Genomic DNA, 22466 nt, shown 5'->3' with positions numbered 1-22466 from the left:
CGTTTCAGCAGGGATTTCATGAAGATGGACGAGGGGAGAGTATTTGCCACCACACCAGTCCTGTCAGCAGATGGCTAAAGCACAGAGACCATGTATTTGATAAAAGCTGTGTTCAAAAGCAGCAGCTTCAGAGATGCTATCACTACCAGAGCGCATCCCTCTCCTGGAGCTGGCAGGCTTTCTATACATGGAGTGTGACCACATCAAAGGTCAGGAAATTGGATCGCTCTCCCCCAGCTGTAAATATGAATAGCAGGCTACAGGTCTGACTTAGAAGATCAATATAACATCAGAACCAGAAGAACAGAAAGATAAAAGGCAAATAGTTTCAGCTACAGACCTCTTTTCTGTTGACAGAGGTCAACATCTGCTGATTGAAGGGCAGAGGAATACAAGTCCACCCTGGCCTGCAGGACGGGAAGCTGAAGGAACCAGCAGAAAGCCCTCGCCCTCTGCTAAATGAATGGTCAATGTCTGAAAGTGCTTTCCTAAGCCCAGGCAAAAGAACAGATTTAATAACTATTTTGACTCCTCCCCACTGCACAGCAGAGCACACTGTGATTTTGTTACATGGTTAGCTTACAAAAGTTATCACTGCAGATAAATTTGAGGGGAAAGTCAGGCAGTGACAGAGGCACCTCACAAGGTTGAGGCATAAGAAGAAAAAAAAAAAAAAGGCAAAACAAAAAGGAAAAAAGGAACCGGGCCTCTAAGTTTGCTAGTCCCATACTTACAAGTCCAGTAGCCAGGAACACTGAACACCTCTGTGGAGGAAGCCACACTTTGAACCCCCCTCCTCCTCTTAGCATCTGTAAAGGATTTCCTGAATACCAGCTCTCCAAGACCAGCATGTTCACTACCAGCAATTTGCTCAACCCTACTCTATCCATGTGTCCTTCTTGAGCCATCAAAAAATTAGTAATAAAAATACCAGGGCAATCAATAGAAAAGCTTTCCCAGAAATCCAGGTGCAAATACCTAACCCTCCCCCAAAAGCCAAGGCTGAAATCACACACAAATTATACTGACCACAAACACCTGAAAATGGCTGCAGGGTTTCTTTAGCAGCAAAGCACACAATGCTTAGGAAGAGCAGAGCAAACATAAGGCCTCTTGCAACTTCATTTAAGATGAGACAGCTGTGACTAAGGGAGCCAAATACCCTGACTGATAGGTGGTATTAGGTGAGAGCAGGGATGGAACTGTGAAGTCAGCTGTGGTTTTAATTCACTGCTTTCCACATCTTAATCAAGACCAGTTTACAGAAGCCAAACAGGAAAATGCTTTACTTTTAACTCAAGCTATTTGTAAGCACGAGAGGCCACATATAAAGCTGTTTGGTTAAAGCCTTTAGACCATCTGTAAAAGTAGGGCTTGTAAACATGATGGGGTCAATAAGAAAAAAAAACAAGCAAACCTCTGCTCAAAACCCAAGGCCTGTATATAGAACAATTCTGCAGAAATGCCAGAGCCCAGCCCACGCTTTTCTCCAAAGCGGGCTGCTTTGGCTTGTTAAGAGTTATCAATAGTAACCTAAGCCAGCAAGTGGGCAAGCTCAGTTTGCACAGCCTCTGCAGTCCAAAGCAGGATGGAAGTGCAACGTGCTTACAGCAGGCTTTTGCTGGGAGGAAATGGACATCTCAAAAATGTCTCCCTCATTTTCTTCTGTTAAAAGCACATCATTGTTAAGCAAAATATTTAAGTGGGAAGCTCTTGATTACATTTTCCGGTGCATAGGGTGGGAAACAAGTTTATGTTAATAAATGTAGATCCTTCCTTCAGACTTTCCAGGAGAATTGTAAGCCAGGGACATTGAAAAGCAAATTTAGAGCAAAAAATAAGAAAAACACCAGTCATTTTACATGCAAAATGTAATTAGTTGATGCAACTCACTGCAGCCAAAATCTAAGTGAGATTCAGGAAAGGATTAGACATTTACATGGATAATGAGAATATCCAGATCAACAAGAGAGAACAAAGTTTGCAGAATACCATCTTAGAGCATAAACCAACCTCTGGCAGATTGATGTTGGAAAAGGCTCCTCGGGGCAGGCTGCCCCATAATTTCCTCCTTACTTTTACTGCACCCTCTTTTGAAGCACTGTTGCAGACAGGAAACTAGATTAAATATAGGATCAGTCTGGACTAGCAGTTCTCTGTTTGGGGTTGTATATAGGGAGCTTTGTTAAGGAATTCATGGACAGTGCACATTTTTCTCATCTTTAATAACATGGTTGTTAAGCATATTGCTAGAAAGCTGACATCGTACCTCAGCATTATAGCCACTGTGGAAGATGACTTGCAAGACATTTAATGGTACAGAAAGTAGATCTAAGCCACACTGGGGAACAGTGCAAGCACTGAGAATATGCACTAGATGAGTTTGATAAAGCATAAACGCAAAAGCAACCAAAAAGAAATAAAATCAGTTTTGTACAATCTGCTGAGAAACTTCAACGAATCACAAAAGTCTGCAAGCCAGTCTTCCAGACTAGGACTTGGCTCACTGGCATTTCAAAGTCAGAGACTGTTTGACACCAAGTAAGTCTAGGCAGGCTGCACCAACCATCATTTAAGGTCTCATCAGCAGTGAAAGCAACCAACCTTTTTATTAGGTAGCCCTGAAAGCAGATGTCATGGCATGGCAGCCTTCCTGTCCTCCTCTGGTAACTTGAGTAAGCATCAGCTTTTCAGTTTGCTACATTCTTCTAGAGCTGAAACTTTTAATAAGCAATAGAGATTCATGATTTTATGTCCATTGATCTCAGAGTTGATCCCTGGAAGGAGCATGCATGCACTGCGAACGTGCAGTTTACTAGAAACCTAAATTTCTAAGTGATGCCAGACTACATAGCTTCTCTGGCAGCTTGTTCTTTTAGTCACTCGTCAGTTGAGGACATATTCTTGTCTTCGTCATCAAGCATATCTTTTAGCTGTTGACGAGCAAACTCCTCAAATACCAGCTCTGCTTCGCTGTAAATGGAAGAAACACAGGTCTTTCAAAATGATGTTAGCAATTTTTTTATACCAGCAGACTAAAGGCAACATATAGGAGGAAGATATCTGCCCGGAGCAGATTCTGGTAATGTTTCCTTTGTCTTCAAAGGGATTTAGACCACGTTCCCACAGGCACCATCTTCACTGGTGGTATTCTACCTAGTGTGAAAAGCAGTCGATTGAGCAAGTCAGGACACAAACTGAGGAGGTTTTCACCTGTACCAAATCATGTCCATTTCAGCTAAATATTTATCAGCTAGCTGAATAGTCTGCAGCCTGAAAGGGTCTTTGTCTAGAAATAAAATGTGAAACCTTTCATCCTTATCGCTTCTGTACTAAAATAGGGGTACGTGGTCAAACCTATTGAGTTCCTGATACTTAGAGCTACAGAGCATCAGCTGACCAGAAACACACCCCTCCCTCCAACTGTGAGGAAAAACATGTTCTCTTAAGCTAGTTTCACATGGTCAGTCATTGCTGTTCAACTGATAGCAGTCATTTGTCAAGCCACAGTAACTTACTTTGGATTTTCGTTCATACTCTGTGAACCCTGCAGATTTTCAGACAATTTTGAGAAGTTTTCAAAGACTCAATGCACAACTGCAGCTAGAATGTGAAATGTAAAAAGAAACTTACCCATCCTTCCCTGCAACCATCAGCATGCAGTAAAAGAGGAAAAAAGACAAGCCAAGTAATTAGAACAGTGGATGCTGAAACCAGCAAAAAATTATAAACTAACAAAACATTGACAAACAGTAGGATTTGCAGCAATACAGGAGAATCGCAGAAAGTCTCAAAATGTGTGTACATGCACCTGATGAAGCAAAACTCGATCTCCTGAATGGAAAAGCACTCTAGCAATGTTGCCCAAGACATTAGAAGGGCTGAGAAACAAAGACAGATTTTCCCATTTATGCTTGCTTGCGGTCACAGCTGTGAGAGACATCTGTGCATACACTTCTACTCAGATGACAGTACTTGCGTGACATGATGTTAGCCTTAATTGGTCTGTCACTGTGATTTAAGTTGTCAGCTGATGAGAAGACGATGTCCTTGTTCAATAAACATGAAAGTATTAAAATCAAACAGAGGTCAGAATACAGAAAGGCCTAGGTGGTCTCATTAGATAGGTTAGGCACTGGAGGCAATACTCCTGATTTCATCTTTCCCTAAATACAATCCTGAGACCTTTGGCACTTGTGTTTCTTTAATGGCATCTTTGCTCACCACACCGTAACGAATCCTGCTTGCTAGCAGGATTCCTTGGAAGCTGTTTCAGCACAGCCTAAAATAAGCAGAACAGGCTGTACTGCAGTGATGAAATGGGGGCAGGGATGGTTTTTTGTTCTCATGGTTACTTTATCTTTAGCAAGTAACAGCCACTTCACTGGCTTAACTTCTCATGGGTTTAAGTCAGGGAGCAAAGCACACCTAGGCCATGATTCTACAGAAGTCATCAGGGATCTGGGATGCTTCAGTGACTGGGTAACTCGCTACCTGGAGAATTCCCACCCACAACGCACACTGACATCAAGGGCAATGAGTGGTGACTAGCACTGCCGGAAAAGTCAGCATTAAAAGTGTGCCAAACGGGGCCACTCTAGCCAAAATGCCTCAAAGGATGGATCATGTAAAGACATTCACGATGGCATCTATCCAGACTCAGAAAGGATGGTTTCCTCAACTCGCAGAAGCCAAGATGAAGCCTGGAAAGTCTCGGGGCATACATGCTCAATTGAAATGGATGTAAAATGAAATATTTAGAACTTTAAAACTTTCCAACACAGAAAGCATTGTTATCATTTAATTTTTCCTCCACTTTTTATTCTTTAAACAGTCTGCTCTCTTCCCCTCTTTGAAGCACATTCATTACTATGGGAACAGTGACATCAGCAATGCGGGTGAAGCTGAATGAGATACCCACCAATGCTCTTTGAAGCCAATTTTACAAAATGGGTTGAGGGGAGAAAAATAGATATTGTTTCAGTTGGGCATATACTTTACTGTCAGATAAATGCTTACTGAATCAATACATAGGTAGTGTGGCAGTAGAGGAATGCTTATCATATTCCTCAGATGTACGATTATATTAAAAGATGCACTGCTCTACCTTCAGGCCGCTATACTAACACCTGGCTTGTTAAATGGCTACATTAGCACCCTAGCAGGAGTCAGGCCCATTCCACCCAGTTCTCTTACTGTCCTGTGGCTTATTTACATTGTAACATTGAAAAACTCTCAGGAACCTGAAAATGGGTAGACTTTTTCTTTTTTTAAACTGGCATCCCAGCAATTGTTTTGAGGGTTGGGATGGGAGGGGGCTGTGCTCAAGGATCAACAAGGCTCCAGAATGTCATCATACTCTCTGCAGAGGGCTTTCTGTAAGCTTTTATTATGTGGCCACAGAAATGATTCCATACAATTAAAGTTGTGGCATATAGTAATTTTCATTATAAGCTTGCTTTTAACCTCTCTTAACTTTATGGGGGGGGAAAAAAAGGGAGTAGTCTGTGTTGTTTTTCAAGACATTAAAGTGCTTAAAAATACACTAATCTCTGAAAATTACAATACCAATACAGGGCAGGTATAGCTTTAATATAAAAGGGACAAAGCATTTATGGGTTTCTTGAAACTGGCCCCTTTGTGCAAGTTTAACAAGGGAGCACATAAATGACCATTTGTTGAACAACAGCCAAAACAAAGGCCAGTGTCCAAGACACAGGCCCACCAAACGTAAAACATCAGGAGAAGGGCAGGAAAACCCCAGACCAAAGAACTCACGCTGAGACCACAGCCTTGAGAAAAACCCAGCAGGAGCTTCTGGGATAACTGCTGACTGGGAAAGGTCTTGGAAGCATAAAGAGACACAGCCCAGTTTGAATCTATCTTTAAAAGAAACAGATATCTATCCATTTTTGTCAACAGGCGGAAAAGACAGACTGCCAATGTGACAGGAGCTGCTTCGCCTAAAAATAACCACCTGTGAACCACATGGGTCCAAAACCAGTTGCAAAACCAGCACACATGAAACATGCAAATGCCGGCCTACAAGAAGCCCAAGACAAGGAAGCTTTAAATAAACATGGGAAAGGAAAGGTAGCTAGCAAGCCGTTCTTTTTCTGTCTCCTCCAGGCACAGGAAAGAAAGAGCAAGCAATCTGCAATAGCCATGCACTCTGGCAGACCCACTTTTTACTGAGCGATGAATGCTTCAGAGCTCACTCACAACCAAATAAAAAGGGCAAAGCAATCTCCTGTAAAATAAAGCACACTGCAATTGATCACGCTTGCCTCAGCTTGGGCATAAAAAAATTAAACCATGTTCTTGGGAAGCTTATCTTTCTGAGGTTTTCTATACTCAAATCAGCCCTGCGTGATTAAATATACTGATACTACACGTTTTATTTACTTTTGCCATAAGTCACCTTGGCTAGAGCAGGGAAAAGGATATTACTCCAGTGCGAGGAAGAAATCATAATTTGTAGCATTTTTAAATCCCACTTTAGCTTTGACTCTCTAAGATGGTTGCTTTGACTTCTTTCCTTTCTCCCAGATGTGTCTTAAGATGAAGTGACAGTCAAGTAAGCAGGGAGGTGCAATAAGCAAACTGGTTACTACTGACTCATCAGTAAAAACAAAGAGGCAACGGAAAAAGAAGATAAGGAGTGATCTCAAAATTCCCTGTGCATGCACCCCTGCCTACACCCACTGCAGAGGCTGCTGAACAAGCCAACAAAGAAAAATTCCATCTTTTGGGGCCTTTGAGAGTCTAAACACTGTTGAAGCTCCATCTCTGCAATTAAGTCTTGATTCACTTGATTCCAAATTAGATGGTATTTCACTAATGAAACACATTTTGTTTCTCAAAGTTGAACTAAGGTGGTACAATAAAAATTTAAAAAGCACAAATGCACAATTGGAAAGAGTGATTAGGCACAGGGCATGGAAAACTACCAGCAAATAAAGCCGGAAAGAGTTTTAGTTTACCAGCTTCATATGGGAGGCTGTTTTATTCCCTGTAATGAGCTCAGACACCACATTCCAGCACAGTTATCAAGTCAGCTATGCAGGCTTCAGAGGAATTTTCTGTTATGTTACAGTATCTCTTTTTTTTTTTTTTTTTTAAGAGAAAGCATTTATTTCTCAAGTTAACCATTTGTAAGGCTTTCCCATGGGACAGCTCCTGAAACTACCTGTATTTTCTTCAATTTATAAGAAACCTGCAATTTCCATCTGTACAAAATGCATGAACCATATCTGTCTTCTGACAGCAAGCTCCTAGAAGACTTTGATGTAGCAAACAATACGTGGGCTGTGCCTTTGGTAAGAGGATGTGTTGGGGGAAGCGATCTGAGAAATATTACAGTTCTCCATTTCCCTCGTAAAGTCTTCTACCCGCATCCTTTTGAGTGTAGTATATAAAGGAGTATATCGGCTGTCCTTTGAAATGATCTTAGAAGGGAGAACTGACTGACTTCGAATTTTCTTCATATTACAAATACTTCTGCCAAAATTATCTGCCTGAAGCATAAGTAATAAAAAGGGGGTTGCGACATTGTTAACACCAAAAAAGGTCACAACATTCTGAAACCGTAAAATTCTTTACAATTGCCTAAGCCTTTGGATGATCTTCGTTTGACGTTTTCAATCTTTTCTCCGTGTGGATGAAAGCTGCAGGTTTTGCAGCCCTGAGCTGCTGGACCAGCACCCCTCCCCACGGACACTAGATGGCCCTCACCAGCCACCGCTCCTGAGGGCACTAGTGCCAGTCCCAGCCCCTCACCAGGCTCCTGGGCAGGGGGGACTGCTGCAGGAGATGCAGAGGGAAAGCCTCCGGTATGTACAAACTACCAGAAGAGACAGAAGACCCTTGCCAAAATGGCTCTCCCACAATGCGTCACACATTTGAGATAATGAACAAATGTGCAGCAATGTCAGTGTTTTGCTGGCGGAGCTTCACTGCCCTGCAGCATGAAAGTGAAACCCATGGCATGGGCACACCATGAGACAAAAGCACTTCACAGCAGCTTCTCCAAGATGATCCAACATCATTAGTCCTATGGACCAACCCTGAGGACCCAATTCCCACCGCACAGGTCAGCCAGAAGCAGCTTTGGGCTGCATGCTGCTGTGGGGTGTCCTGTTGCTAATCCTTGAAGATGTAGCTGTCTCCTTTGCAGCCACAGCAGAAAGGGGGCAAGAGGGCAATAGGCCTCATGTATTTGTTCTGAAGGTGCTTCCTAGACTCACTGCACTACTCTGATGGGGGTATAACACGCACAGAAAACGTCTCCTATGAGCATGTTCTATATCTGTGCTGAGAGGCCCTGCTGGGCCTCACAACAAGCGTTTTGCCAGTGCAAGTGAGAGTGCAATTCTCAAAAAGGAGTGAAGAAACCTACCTTTGTCCACTGCAGCACATCCATAATTAGCAAACAGTGATTCCCAACCAGAGCAACTGAGCGTGGAGAGGATCACCAGTCTCTTCTCATCGCTCACAGGTGATTCCTCCAACAATTTCACACAATAAGGACTAAAGTCACCCCTCTCTAATGCTTCCAGTATAGAACATGGCATCTATGTTTTGTGTCCCATAGCTGCTTCAGATGCTGTACGGGAGCTCCTGATTTAGTGCGAGCACCTTGCTGTTTCTGTATGTTCACCACTAGAGAACAGGGCCAGCCAGGCCCAGAGGAAGTGGGAGGAGAACACAGATGCTCAAGACAGCCTGCAGTTTTGGCATCTGATTCCAAGCCTCGACATGCCTGGGGAAGGCTGGTTCCTTACACTGCTTTAAAGTTCTCACACTTCCATTTGCTGACCTCACTCTGAAGAGACATTCCTCTCAGATACCCACTGAACAGAAAGGCCACACCACAGACAGCATGGCCAATGCCACATCAAGATAATGGGGACTCTAAAATCATGAAAAGTTTCATCCCCTCTTAACTTTGCTTAAAAGTATTTTGCTTTTTACAATGTTCATGTGTCTCAGGTGTTTTCTGTGATAGATTCTTGTTTGCTATGTTGGAATCTGGCTGGGAATTGCTGACCACTTCATTCAGGACACTTTGCACAGTAGTCATGAGATTTAACTGTGCAATGCTTCCTCAAGCCCCTGCGCTTTGAGTTGTGATTCCATAGATGAAAGACAAAAAGGGAACATGACCCATTTCCACCTTCTCCCATCTTAGCATTCCTTCTCCCTGTTATTTTGTGCCTTAAAGTTGAGATATACATATACACACAAACAGAGCAGTCCTCATACTGGAGTCTTGTTGACTCTAAATGCTTCCTGTAGAACAAATAGCTTATAAGCCTTGCAATGGTAAGATTTCAAGTCAGTCTGTTAACAAAGAAAGGCAAAAACCAGGCATGACTGACCTGCTGGGTTGTTCTCCTCGGGTTTGGGGTGCATGAGACGGAACGGCAGCTCTGTGCCCACTTCACTTTGGGGAGAAGAGAGAATGCATCAGATGCACAGCTCCATTCAGGCCTGGTTCAGTTCCCTTCCCACCTCAGGCAAGCCCAAGCCCTGAACTCCAGCTTCACCCGTTCTTTCATCTTTTAGTAATCATAATTTTTCCCTGAAAGAGTTAAACTCCAATTTCTCCACAAATATCCCAGGCATAGCCACTTTAATAAACTTAGTTTATTATGCGCTGAATGTACTTGCATGTACATAAAGTCAGAGATATTTTTGTAATTGCTTCATTTTTGCAGCTGAATGCACAGACCTTACTTATTTCAATTAGATTAGGGTATAGTTTTGGGGTTTTTTTTAGGGAGGCAGGAAAGGGAATAGGAAAGAGGATAAAAAGACCAATTAACAACTACAACTGCATGGTCTGAAAAGGAAGATGACATTTACCTGGAAGTGAGGTCTCCCAGCATGCTACAGAGCAAAACAAGGAGAAAAACACAAGCATATTTAGTGCCTTTCCATTCTGGTGCTCTACCAAATGCTGTTTTATTGGTGGACTATTAAAACGACCTTCCTCATACACTCTTCTGTACTTGCCACAACTTGTGGCAATAAACTTGTTTTTAAAAATGGTAAGTTTCATTTTTCATGTCCTTCCCATGGAGAAAGAGTTTAAGTTTTTGGACTCCTTGTTGGGCATGACTCCTTTTCCAAGAGCCAAAGGACAAGAGCAATTGGAGGACCACAGAAGGCAGCAGTCATTTTATCACGCTTTAGGCAAATCATTGACTCATTTTTATACTAGAAAGAAGGATAGATGAATGAAATACACATGTAAACAGTGACTATCACCAGAGTTATCCTCGTCCTCCTTTGCACTGTACGCTGGGAACTAGCTCAAATTGATAACATCAGCTTCTCCCAGAAAGCTGGCTCAGTACAGAACCTGAGCTACAGTATTTATGACTCTCAGGCAGATGTCTCTACCTTCTGCTCTGGGAGAACAAGAACGTCAACAAAGGCTTGCATAAAGTTTCACTAGAGTTCTCATAAAATAAGTTAAGGCTTTGAAACAAAAAAATTGGCATGCAAACCAGAGGTTCATACTTCAGCCATAAAATCCTATGGTATCTAAGGAAGGTAAACCCACCCCTCTGGCTCAGGACGAGTTCTTGGATAGGCTAAGACTGATTTCCAGGCAGTTCATTCTTTAGAGGGAGCCCAATACCCTACAACGTGTGCCCTTTCTCTTACAGTGGACTGTCCTGCCCCCTCTCCACCCATCAGTGAAGTACACACATTCCCCTCTCTCATCTCTATCCAGATGTAGCAAAAAGTCTGTTATTCTTACCCTGGAACAGTGAGCTTCACTTTGACCTTGTAGGAAACCAGAATCCCCATCACTGTCTTGTCTATTCCATCCTTAATACTACCAGAGAAAACAGACAGCACCATTAGGCAGCACAGCAACAAAGATGCAATATATTGCTGGAGCAAGAACTAGGTGAACATCCTATTCTCCTGAAAGTGATAGGGCAGACAAGCCTCAGGGACAACTAATACCTCTCCAGATGTGTGATCACTATTTACCCCGAATGAATATGATAGGTTAAATCACGCAACTTAGATCTACCCATCTGGACACACATTTACAGGTACAAACTCCTGATAGGAGTGTCTCCTCCATCCTCCCCTCTTCTTTATAACACTTCACTAGGTAGGGCCATTTAAAACTCTACTCACATGGTACTAGAAGCCAAGTTGGTATCCTCATCCTTTAGCTTTCCATCCAGAGCTATTTCCCGTGTCTCTCGGTTGTTTGCTAGCAATGGCAAAAGTGTCAGTGTCTTGGTCAGGCTGCTGTTTGGCTGCACCTTTTCCCTGAAAATAAGCAGCAGGTGAGAGAAGCAAAGTGATACACTCTCTGATTTGCATTACACATCCAACCAAGAGCATTTCAAAACAAGATTACAAAGTGATCCAAAAGGAGTGGAAAAAGGATCTGTCCAAATTTAGTTGTCTACAATGCAGATGTCTACATCTAAACTAGTCAGAAAAAATCCCTTTATAATCAGCAGACAGGAACAAGCACTTGCACAAAATGATTAATTTCGCATTAAGGCAGACTTCTAAAGTAGGTCAAACTATGCTGCAGGACAAAATAAATCCTAGTATAGAAAACCAGTACTCAATGGAAAACATGTCCCTAAGCTACAGAGCAAAAACCCAGAACAATATAAAACGTCTGGGTGCGTCCAACCCTCCTCACAAAGCAAAGTTCAATGCTGCACTACCAATGCAATGCAAAAGAGCAAGTGGTTCTCCACACTGTCAATAGCTCGAGGTTTTCACGGGCTTTCCAAGGCCAGAAGGAACCAAATGAAATAGTGCGAAAAAGTCTGACCTACAGCACCCATGACTTCCACTCGAACAGCAGCACCTTTCAGAAAAATGTTGCATTTCTAAAGATTTCAAGCAATAGAGCCTTCCACAGCCCCTGTTAAGTTTTTCTAGTAGGTAATTACTCTTCAAACAAAACCTCTCTTCTGCAACCTCCCCCTGTTCTCTGAGAAAAGGTGCAGGGTACCTGCTGGCTATGAGAAAAGGAGACCAGCTGCATCCAGAGAGTACAGGTGGTGTGGGACACATGCATGAGGTGAGAGGAGAGCACACTGTAACAGCAGGCAACTGCTAGACTGCAGGCAACTGCTAGACTACAGCCAGAAGTATGTCCCATTACTGAGGAGGAAGGTAATTAAAAGGAGCAGGAAGGGATAAGCAGAGCATTCACTCACTGCGCTTCCTCAGCAGCTACCACTTTGGTATAGTAGTCACTGGAGTACAAAACCACATTGGCAACCTGCTCCACTGAGTGAGAAAGGGGAAAGCAGGCAATCAGTTGTGCATACACATCAGAAACAACATAGCTGCTCCCCCTCCCGAGTCTTGGGAATGGAAGACATGATGAGTACAGCAGGGAAACCCATCCATTTAGAGCCTGAAGGGACCACCAGGCGGAACAGCCTGACCTGGATAGAGACGAACAGCACAAAAGGGGCCAAAGACCATCTTCCCTGAAAGGCATCCAGCCTTGATTTGGAGATGACAAAAAGTCAGCAACCCATGGTTTCCCCTGGGACTCTGCTCTCTCCATTATAAAGATCTCCCTCCTCCTCTCTAAACATGTCCACTTTTATCTCTGGTCACTGGTATCTCCTGTGCATTTGCATTCAGGAGACACCATCATCAAGCAGACTGGATACCAAACTGCAGTGAAGAGCCTGTGATAATAAATGGGTTGTATTCTCCAATCAAACACCAAAAACACTGTAGGGTAATCCTGATTGAAACACTGATGAGGAAAGAATCTGGGGATCAAAGTCTTTTTAAGCCTGAAAGAGGCATGTCAGCCTAAAAATATTTGGGAATCACCAGACAGTGCATCCAAGACCAGCACTGAACTGGCGTTCTCTAATACAGTTTTGTAAAAACTTCAGCAACTTTGTTCCCTCCTTGCCTTCCCTTATCTTCCGCACCCTTTACCCCTCAGACTGTCTTCCGCAGGTCCAAGCGCAATAGGGCTTGAGGGAAGAAAACATGCAGTGCCACAAATAAAAACACAGGCACAGTAGTGAAACTCCTCTGAAACTCAGCCCCTGCCTTCAGCTTCCTCAGGAGGAATTACACCATCGCTGGCAGAGGGTCTGTTTCTCACATTGCCAGATGTTTCTGAAACCCCAGGCAAAATTGTACACAACCTAGGCACATCCACAGTTAGCAGGAGCATCACGCTGACAGTGGAACCCTTCCCACCAGCCTCCCAAAAGAGGTGGATTTTTCCCCGTAGCATCTGCCTTGCCCACTGCAGGTGCCAGACTCTTTCTGTTTACTAGAAAGGACATTCATGGTTACTTGAATGGCTTAATTTCAGGCACCAGTGAGTCAGGAAAAAGGCTGCAGTGTTTCACTTGATCAACAGCAAAGAAACTGCAATAGGGTGGAGGGACAAATTCCTGACTTGTCCCACGCTGCCTACTTAAGCTGTTGCAAACACTAAATTCTGGCTCATTTTCAGCCCTCCCACCATTCAGTCTTCTAGCCCTCAAAGAATCCCAAGTAACAGTAAAAACATACCCTGGACTTTGATCTTCTTCACTGTTTTCTCTGTGCTGTTGTTGATGGTGATAGTGACTGGAATAGGCTCACCATGGTAGTACACCTAGAAAGAATTTGAAATGGCTCAGAAATCCAGCCAGGAGGCTTCTCCCAAGCCCTAAATCCCTCTAGTTCCCCCAGATTAAATCTCCTCACAGAGGCCAGATAAGTGACTTATTTAGCCTCAAATGTGTCTTGTAATGGGGTCTCAGTGTCCCCTAACATTAGCTACTGACAGAAATTACGTTAGAGCCCTTGAGTGCCAGGCCAAGTCAGTCTCAGCTGAGACCGTCCGAGTAACACATGAAGTAGCTGCTTTGGGCAGCAAAACGCACATTGGCACACCAATACTATGATGTCCGCAGCCCCGGGGCACACTCCTCACCTCTTTACTGAGGCAAGCTTTCAAGTGTAATGGTTTGTTGGACATGAAGAACTGCCAGGTGGTCTCCGCACAAGGTTGGGGTCCTGGCTTTTCTGGAGCATATTGCACCTTACGGATCAGCAGACGTGCAGAGTTCCTGGGAAGAAGCAGAGGACAACGTGTTGGCACTTCGTGGTTGGCAGAGGCAGGAGTTCTGCATTCAAACGTGCTTACACACAAGAAGCCCAATGACAAGTGGGGCACATCTGAACAATCAGCCAAGGTGCATTACTGAACCACCCACCCCCCTTAAGAGCAGCAAAACTGAAGAGCGCCATACACATTCTGTTACCTCTTATGAATTCTCTCTTCCACGTTCTCTGTTGAGAAAGCTTTCACCTCAAAGTCCACCCCACAGCTCTGCCAGAAAGAGAGAAGACAGCTGTGAAAGCAGTGTCAGAAGCCAAGAACATCTGCAGATGTTTAAATATCTTTCTATACACCAGAAATTGCCAGATTCCTGCCAGCTGCAAATTCTTTTGGCCTCCTACCATTACAGAGATCCCTGCCAACTGGTGTGGCAGCATCCACCTGTTCCATGCTGCTTCTGATAAATGAGGCTTAGTTCCCAGCTTTTGACAGACGACATCCTTATTCCTAAAAGGCTTTCTGTGAGAGCAGTGCTGCAGAGGTCACAGCATGCTGCAGGTTATAAGACTGATCAGCCTGCAAAGCTCTCCAGTCTGCCTTGGGTTTCTGAACTGAATTTCTGAATGGCTTTGTAATGCCAATACCTGACTTAGGGTCAGCCTTCTTACTTCCCAATGTCTAAGGGCTGCTCAGACCAAGCTGACCTTTATTTAGAACTCTCTACAGAGCAATATGGGAATTTTTTGCCAGAATACCATTACTTGGCAGAAAACACAGCTTATCCTTATGGCACTGGATTCTAAAACTTGCATCCCACTTTGCCCAGTTGTTAACTCTAGCTCAGCTGTTCAGAGGAGCAGCCAGTGAAGTATAAAAAGAATACTTTAAATCGTGTCAGAAACCTTGCAGAACACGTCATTTCTGGTGACTTTTACTCCAGGGTTTTTGTTTTGTTTACACACATGTGCAAACCAGCCCTTCTCTGCATTTGTTTTAATTCAGAAGTAGGTCTTAACACGTGCTATTTATAGTCATCTATGAGATTTTAGGCACTCAGTCTCCTTTTCTCTCACGTAACCTGACAGCTACAATCATTTTATGTGCAGCCAACCCACAAATCATGTGGTACTGTTAAGGAAGCTATAAGCACTGCAGATTTAGTAGTCTTGCTGCTATTTGACTAGACTCCTTTTCTTATTCTGATGACTTAAATTCCAAGTCTGTGACACACACATGTAGCTCTTAAATCAGGTTCCTGACATTTGTGACATAGCATGGTAAACCCCAGCATCACCTTATTTTACTCTCAAGCTAGCCAAATAAATTCACATGACTGTTTCCGTATGACTTTCCTCAACCATGATAAGCACAAGTGTCCCATTGGTCTCACCTTATCAACATCTCGAGGTGCAGGCTGCAGACAGACTGAACACGGCAGGTAATCTGGAAACTGTAGGAGGAAGAAAAGAAAAATACCCCAAAGCAATATTACAAAGATTTCCAACTCTGCAATACTCCAATTGACACATTGCTCAAAAAAGATACAAAGCAATCCTGAAGACAACAGGTCACACACTGTAATGCACTCTTTGAAGTTCTGGACCTTATCTTGCCTTGCGTAAACAAATCCTTCTCTCAAAAAATACTGTACTAGCCAAGGAGAGATTAAAAAATTCCCAAAAAATGAGAGTGTAAAACAAGTCCTGGTCTGGGCAGGGTCTGCTACTCTAGACATCAACTGGGAAGGCTGCAGAGTAGCTCATGGAGACCGAGTGCTAACACCCCATTACAGACTCGAGCAGTTTGAAGATGACTAGATTGTATTTGAGTGGTTAATAACATTACAGCAGGTACCAACTCATTCAGAGGCTTCTCTGTTGCTGCATCAGAGCATGTGGGTTTCAAACCTGGATCCTCCTAGGGAATGCTAAGGCATGTCACTGACAGGACTGGAAGCATATCCTGTCAGAAGCAGAATTTGACAATAACCTGTTATTTGTTGACAACATCTGGTAAAGAGCTTTTCATCCATTTGTTTGATCCATACAATTTTTAAAGGGAAAGGACTTGGCATTTCCTCTGTGAGCACTGGGGCAATGGTGTAAAGCATTCCAGCCCCTCAGGAATGGGGAAGACAAGGTTATATGGGGCTGTTGCTAGCATAAAGCCATTGCACGTTTCCTTGCCTTTTCAAGGAAAGCATTTTTCACATGCAGTTAGGATCTTCTTGCACTTTACCATTTAGGATAGCAAGAAAAAAGGTACATTGCCTGTCACTCAAAATTAGAACTTTGCATAACACAAATTCACTATTAACCCCTGTTTTCAGGCCATCATCAGGTCTCAGTAACCTGGTAATAACAGACACGGAGAAGAGAGTCAGAGTCTCTTATGAGATACTTACTGTAAAGAAAAAGGGATAAGCATTTTTCCCCAGCTTCTTTAGCAAAGATTCCTGCAAGTGGGAGAGAGACTCTGGCTTGTCAGCAGGTGGGTACACCTGGACCCTAGAGAAGAACAGGTCCCGTCGGAAGGTGAGGCCAATCACATCAATGTCTTCCTGGCCATACCGGAAAGCACAGGTCAGGGACACATACACTGGAGAAAAGCACATGACAGGTAAAGCATGCAGCAGGCTAACAGCGCAGCCTGGGTGGGATGTAAATCCTCTTGCACTAGAGGGCCAGAGAAACCCATTTCGACACTGTTGTATAACTCAGTATTCATACCACATGTAAGAGCATACGTTACATTAAGAAGCCCATTCATTGGGCAAGAGAGCTACAGTTTTACCCTTAAAACAATAAAAAGGTTCTGTCTTAGCATCTCACTTCAAAAGAGGACTAACAATCTCTGAAACGTTGCATAAAACCTCAAACCTTTTTTTCCCTTGATAATTGCAGGATCCACCAATACAACACCATCTGAAAGGAAAAAATAAATAAGATGAACAGAAGATAATCAGGGGTGACAGAACAGGAAGGGCAGCACATATCCTTGTGGGCTTACCTACAGGTTCCACATTCCCTATGTTGTCAATGAAATCCCGTTTTCCCAGGTAGATGGTCAGCTGTAGGGAGAAGATGACAATGGCTGAACTACAAAGTGTTGATGGTTGTGTGCTGAGGGGGAGAACAGCAGAAAGCTATAAATCTTTTAGAGAACAGAACATTTCCAATTTAATTGGATTTTTTTTTTTTTTTCAGCAAACATGCAATCCCCACCAGACTCAACAGGATTATTCACATGCTTCAGAACATCAGAATTGAAGACCTGATGTACATCAGCCCCCAAAAGTACAAGAGAAATACTTCTGCATGGGACAAAGAACTAGAAAGATTTTTGGTGCCACCAGGTTGGAAAGACAATGAGTCAGGTTTGTTTTAAACATTTACCAGCAGGAGTACAATCCAGGAGGAGTGAGAGGCTAGTTGCCTTCCTCTTGTACTATATGAGAAACTTGTCCTATAAACTGTTTACGTTATCTCCTCAAACTTAGCGCTAAATACAGCTCGTGGTCTTTCTTCAGCAGGAAATGAAGGGGATAGGAAAGAGCTTTCTAATAAGTCTCCAGACTGACTGCAAGTAAAACTCACCCCCATATAAACCCATTATGGTACTTACAGCTTTGTCACGGGTGCTTTTTTTGAAGATAACTTGTTTATGAGGAGAACCAGCATTCTTCCCACTCATCCCTGTCTTTTGCGACTCAGGGCAGCTCATGGCCAAAGATGGGTATGTGACTGTGGGTGAATGAAGCTTTTCAGCTCCAAAAGGTCCTGGAAAAATATCAGGGGGAAAAAAAAAGGTGGAAATAAAAGTGGAATTATACCTGGTGGGTAAAGCACTCTACTCCCATGTATAGTTTACAAAAGACCATTTCAGCAGATACCCAGGCACAGCACAGAATGTGGGTTTCTTTTCATTTTAGCAGTTTTTCATTAAACCTCCCCCCATGTTTATTTAAAAACAGCTCTTCAGAACTATTACAAAAGACCAAAACCTCCTTTTAATTCATATAAAAAAAAATTAGTAGACTAATAGAAAAATCTGGAGGGGAAGGGATAGCTTGGCCTTTGCAGAAAGGTTTGTAGAGAGTAATTTTGTGAAGAAATCTGCCAAGAGTACAGATAAAGGTAATCTGATCAACACAAAGTACCTCAATTTTAAAAAGGTGTCTGAAGATTTGTCATCAGATGCTTTAAATTGTCATGAGATAAGAAGGAAGGTAATCTCATTATTAATGAGATAAGGTATAAGAAATAAAGAATACCAATACATGACGGGGCTTGGTTACTTTCAGGACTTTTTGGGGGTTTTTACCATTGCAAGTATAAAACAGCACAGCATCATCTGTCCTGGGAAATTTGCTATAAAGAATATCCTTGAATGAATGGAAAGAAACCTAGATAAGGAGTGAATAGCCTGCCCACAGACACACAGCTATTCTGGATTCCCAAAAAAAAAAACCCTGTCTACGTGAAGTTGGAGGACTGCTTCACGACGCAGGCTGGATAGGTGATGAAATACCATATATTTCACCACAGTAAGTGAAAAGCATTGCACTCGAAAAAAATACAACTGTAGTCTGACATGCACAGTTCTACTTGTTATCACTCAAGAAGAATGTCTTGACATAAGCAGAGAAGTTATTAGGAAATAAATCAAGAACATAAGACAATGCCATTTATGCCATTTCAGAACCCCTTACATATCTGCATCTTGGATACAGCATGCTCAGTCTAAGACCTAGAAAGGTGGTATGTATTGCTAAGGAGTCAGATCAAACCCAAAATGAGAACCCATCTGTCCTACCATATTTTCCTAAATCAGAACCAAATGCAACCCATTACTTACAGGGTATCATTGAACTCAAAACAGAATGGACCTTAAGAATATAACAATCCAGTCACCAGCCCAGAAAGGTAACAAGTATAACCAGGGGTAGGAAACAGCTTGTACCCAAGGAAAAAACAGATGGAATAAGATTCTTCAAGAGGACAGAAAAAAATAAAAATTAAAAAAAGGGACCAAAAGGACACAAGAGATATCTAGAGAAAGAGATGTCCACAAAACCTGAGTGGTACAAAGCGAAGAGAGATTAGTTTTTCACTTTGTCATAAGTCACAAAAAAGCAGCATCCAGTTAAACGATCAGACAGCAAATTAAAAATAAAGTGAAGCATTTCCCAATGTAACGCAAGATTCAGCAGTACAGCACGTTGCTGCAGAAGGCTCTGGAAGTCACCGATATGAATCGATTCAAAGGATTAGACGTGTTCACAGGGAAAAGGCTTTTGGCAGATGTCAGACAGGATCATCCAGGTGCAACCTTCACCCTGTAAAAGCCTGAAGCTGAGGAGCAGCATCAGGAAAGGATGGTGCTGCAGGTGCCCTATTCTTACACTTCTCCCTATTGGACCTGTGTGAATGAGCATACTGCATTAGACCACTGGTGTGACAGTGTATGACTGTCCTTGCAGTTCTCATCCATTCTATTTTTCTGCTTGCTTTCCCATTTTAAAACTGTTTCAAGGGTAGAAGCAGTTTCTAGGGCCTATTTGCACGCAACAGACAGTAGAAAAAGTAAATATTTCCCTTCTTAGAAAGCTGGAAAAAATGTAAGGTAGAGATTAGAGATAGACCTTACACATGTTTAAGCATTTCTGTTTTTATGAACCACAGGTAAGTTTTCCAAGTCCAGAATATTATTTGTTGCTGAACACACACCCTACTCATGCTGTAGACCCAAATAAACCAGCAAATAACATTAAATACCTTGCTGTGTTCCAAACACCACAGGAGCTGCCACAGGACAAAGACGCGAACTCCTACACCACTGAAGACAGATGAATTTTCCACACAGCCGTGTCCTACGCTTCTTCGTGTCTACCAGAGGAAATCACTAACCTCTTAGCAAACAAGGAAGACAATTTGTAGGGGATTTGGAAGCACGTATCTAGTTGCGTCCATCCAGGATTTCAAGAATTAATCCCCCTCCAAGAGCAAATATTGTACCTGGGGTAAGATTCAACTGGAAAGTGGTTAAGTCAGCAATATAAAGCATTACCTAAGGAAGCTCAGATCGTCAATGAAAAGGTGTACAATGTCATACTTGCGCACTTTGTAAGGACTACAGACTTACATAGAACAGGATGGTTACTGAAAGCAGCTTTATTATTAAGCTCTTTCTCCATCTTCTCCTTCCTACGGCTGCAAGCCATCTAGCCTGATAAGAAGCTGAACAGACAAGAGCCATTTATGAAAGAGGGAGTTTGTAATACACCAAACCAAGTCTCTATAAATAGATGCCATTATGAAAGACTACCAAACATTGAGAACAATGTATTATTCTCATAATCACCAAGCAGTTTATCTGTTATTGCTCCACCAACATCCCATTGGCATGCTGATGCAAAACAACATGTTGCTCACTAGTACACCTCCCCTCCTTAATTTACTTATAGAGTGGGGCACAACATCCAAGATTTAAGACACATTAACAGATATTTCAATCAATTTAGCTTTTCTGTTCATGAATATCCCAAGAATAGCTGCTCCCCCCACCGTGAATTCGGTCTTGATATTACGCACAAAAATCTGCATAATTTTTGGCTTGCAAGCTGCATAAACAGCTGTAGCTTTCCTCTGGGCTACATCTGTTAGCTTTATTAGAAAGATCACATGATATCCTCTCCACTCGCCAGTCTGAACAGCACCCTCCATCTCAGGCAATCTTGCAGTCACAAATCAGCTTGCTTTTTGCAAACAATCACCAACACTTGCCTGAATATAGTGGCCTGGGTACACAAATTATTCCCAAAAAAATGAACACAGAACCAGTGTTCCTCAGCTCTTTCAGTGTTTTCCAAATTCCAGCAACATTTTATTAACTGGAGGTGGATTATTTAGAGAGCTTAATCACTACTCTGTTTAATCAACACTGGCAAACACAAACCAGCCAGCCCTAAACCACAGAAACTCACATGCCTGTGTTCCTGAAGGAAAGCCAGATCCTGGTGGTAGGAAGTAGGGAAGAGACCCCAGAAATTAACCCACAAAATCAACGCATTCCATTGTCACACAGTGCAAAACAGAGAAAGATGGTTTTGTTAAGAGTTCGTACTACTGCCACTGCAAAATTATTAGTCCTTCAGGAGACTAATGAGCTTTCTTGTTGTACCTGCTACTCCTCTGAGGGCCCAGGAGGTGTAGGTACATGCACCATTGCAAACATCTTCAGAGGAGCTCGGAAGCAGCTTCTCCATAACATGCTTCCTAACGTGCCCTTATGTCCAGAGAAAGATGCCCACCCACCCCCTCCAAACCACCTGAAGGGCAGCTCCGCCTTTAGCAGAGAAACACTGCAACAGCCATCACCTTCATTTTCTCTTCTTTCCTCTGCAGGCTGAAGCAGAAAAGGGGGCAATAAAAGTACACAAACTATAGAAAAAAAAAGGTAAAACTGGTCACTAGAATTTCCTACATAACTTAGTCCTAAGGAATTTTAATCTAAAATGCTTAAGGTGTTAGCTAACTAACCGTTATCCTTGAGTATTATTAACCTACTTTGTAACAGCATCAACAGGCAAAACAAAGCCCTTTGTGTAAGATGTGTCCATGTTGTAGAAAAACACAAGTATAGCAGCCTAAATTATAAACATCCTAAACCCATTCTGATCCTCCTCAGCAGAGCCTGCAGAGTTTTTATTACGTTAATCTCCCAATAATCTTTCATCATGCTGACTTGTCATTCAGCAATCTGCTTTTCTGCAGTAACCAAGGTCACTTGCACTCTTGGTAGGGGCCTTTTCAAGAAGGACCTTCTGCCATAGCAACAGACAGAAGAAAAAATATCTTGCCTTTAGAAATGCTTCAGAATGCCAATGTGAATCTTTTCATTTCTGCTACAGTTCTCACTTCCAAGAGCTGGACAGAAGGATTCCTTCCTTATGAAAACAGGAGGGTGGTCAGTGATGGCTCTTAGTTATGTATGAAACTTGTAGATTAAAGAGCTGAAGGCTTTGCTTCATTACTCTGAAGTAGGAACCAGAGTAAGGGTTCAACAAGGGTTTTCATGTTTTTAAAGAAACATGCAACTCATTACTGGCTTAAAAACTTAACAAGGTAGCAGTCAAAGTATCACAGCAGAAAAAGCCTTCAGTTTTCACCAGTGTCTGAAATACAGATACTAATTTCCTCAATTCAGTAATTTATCCAAAACATCCAAGAATACATCAGCCTTCCAAGAAAAGAGGCACTTGTTCAACATGGTAAGACTTCCTTCAGTCTCAAGACAGTACTCCTAAAACAGGGCAAGACCAGGTTGTATCTGCAGGACGTCCAGCTTCAAGCTAAGAGCATTATCCTCTTTCCCC

The 22466-nt window shown here is 42.6% G+C and overlaps 1 protein-coding gene across 1 annotated transcript; it reads right to left on the bottom strand.

Moving 5' to 3' along the window:
* Positions 1 to 1888: 1888 nt before the first annotated feature.
* SAG (S-antigen visual arrestin) lies at positions 1889 to 21360 on the bottom strand. Its single transcript, XM_054834834.1, has 17 exons — positions 20234 to 21360; positions 19867 to 20122; positions 17714 to 17868; positions 17099 to 17159; positions 16969 to 17013; positions 16494 to 16687; positions 15480 to 15539; positions 14292 to 14359; positions 13961 to 14096; positions 13555 to 13639; positions 12216 to 12288; positions 11164 to 11301; positions 10772 to 10849; positions 9868 to 9891; positions 9381 to 9445; positions 3634 to 3643; positions 1889 to 2973 (listed from the first exon to the last, which is right to left on the bottom strand). Exons 3-17 carry the CDS (start codon positions 17810 to 17812, stop codon positions 2880 to 2882), a joined length of 1230 nt encoding a protein of 409 aa, XP_054690809.1. The 5' UTR covers positions 17813 to 17868; positions 19867 to 20122; positions 20234 to 21360; the 3' UTR covers positions 1889 to 2879.
* Between the last annotated feature and the right edge of the window lie 1106 nt (positions 21361 to 22466).

The sequence above is a fragment of the Grus americana genome, chromosome 9, assembly GCF_028858705.1.
Source record: "Grus americana isolate bGruAme1 chromosome 9, bGruAme1.mat, whole genome shotgun sequence".
Classification (NCBI taxonomy): Eukaryota; Metazoa; Chordata; class Aves; order Gruiformes; family Gruidae; genus Grus; species Grus americana.
This window is presented reverse-complemented; position numbering and strand designations above follow the sequence as displayed.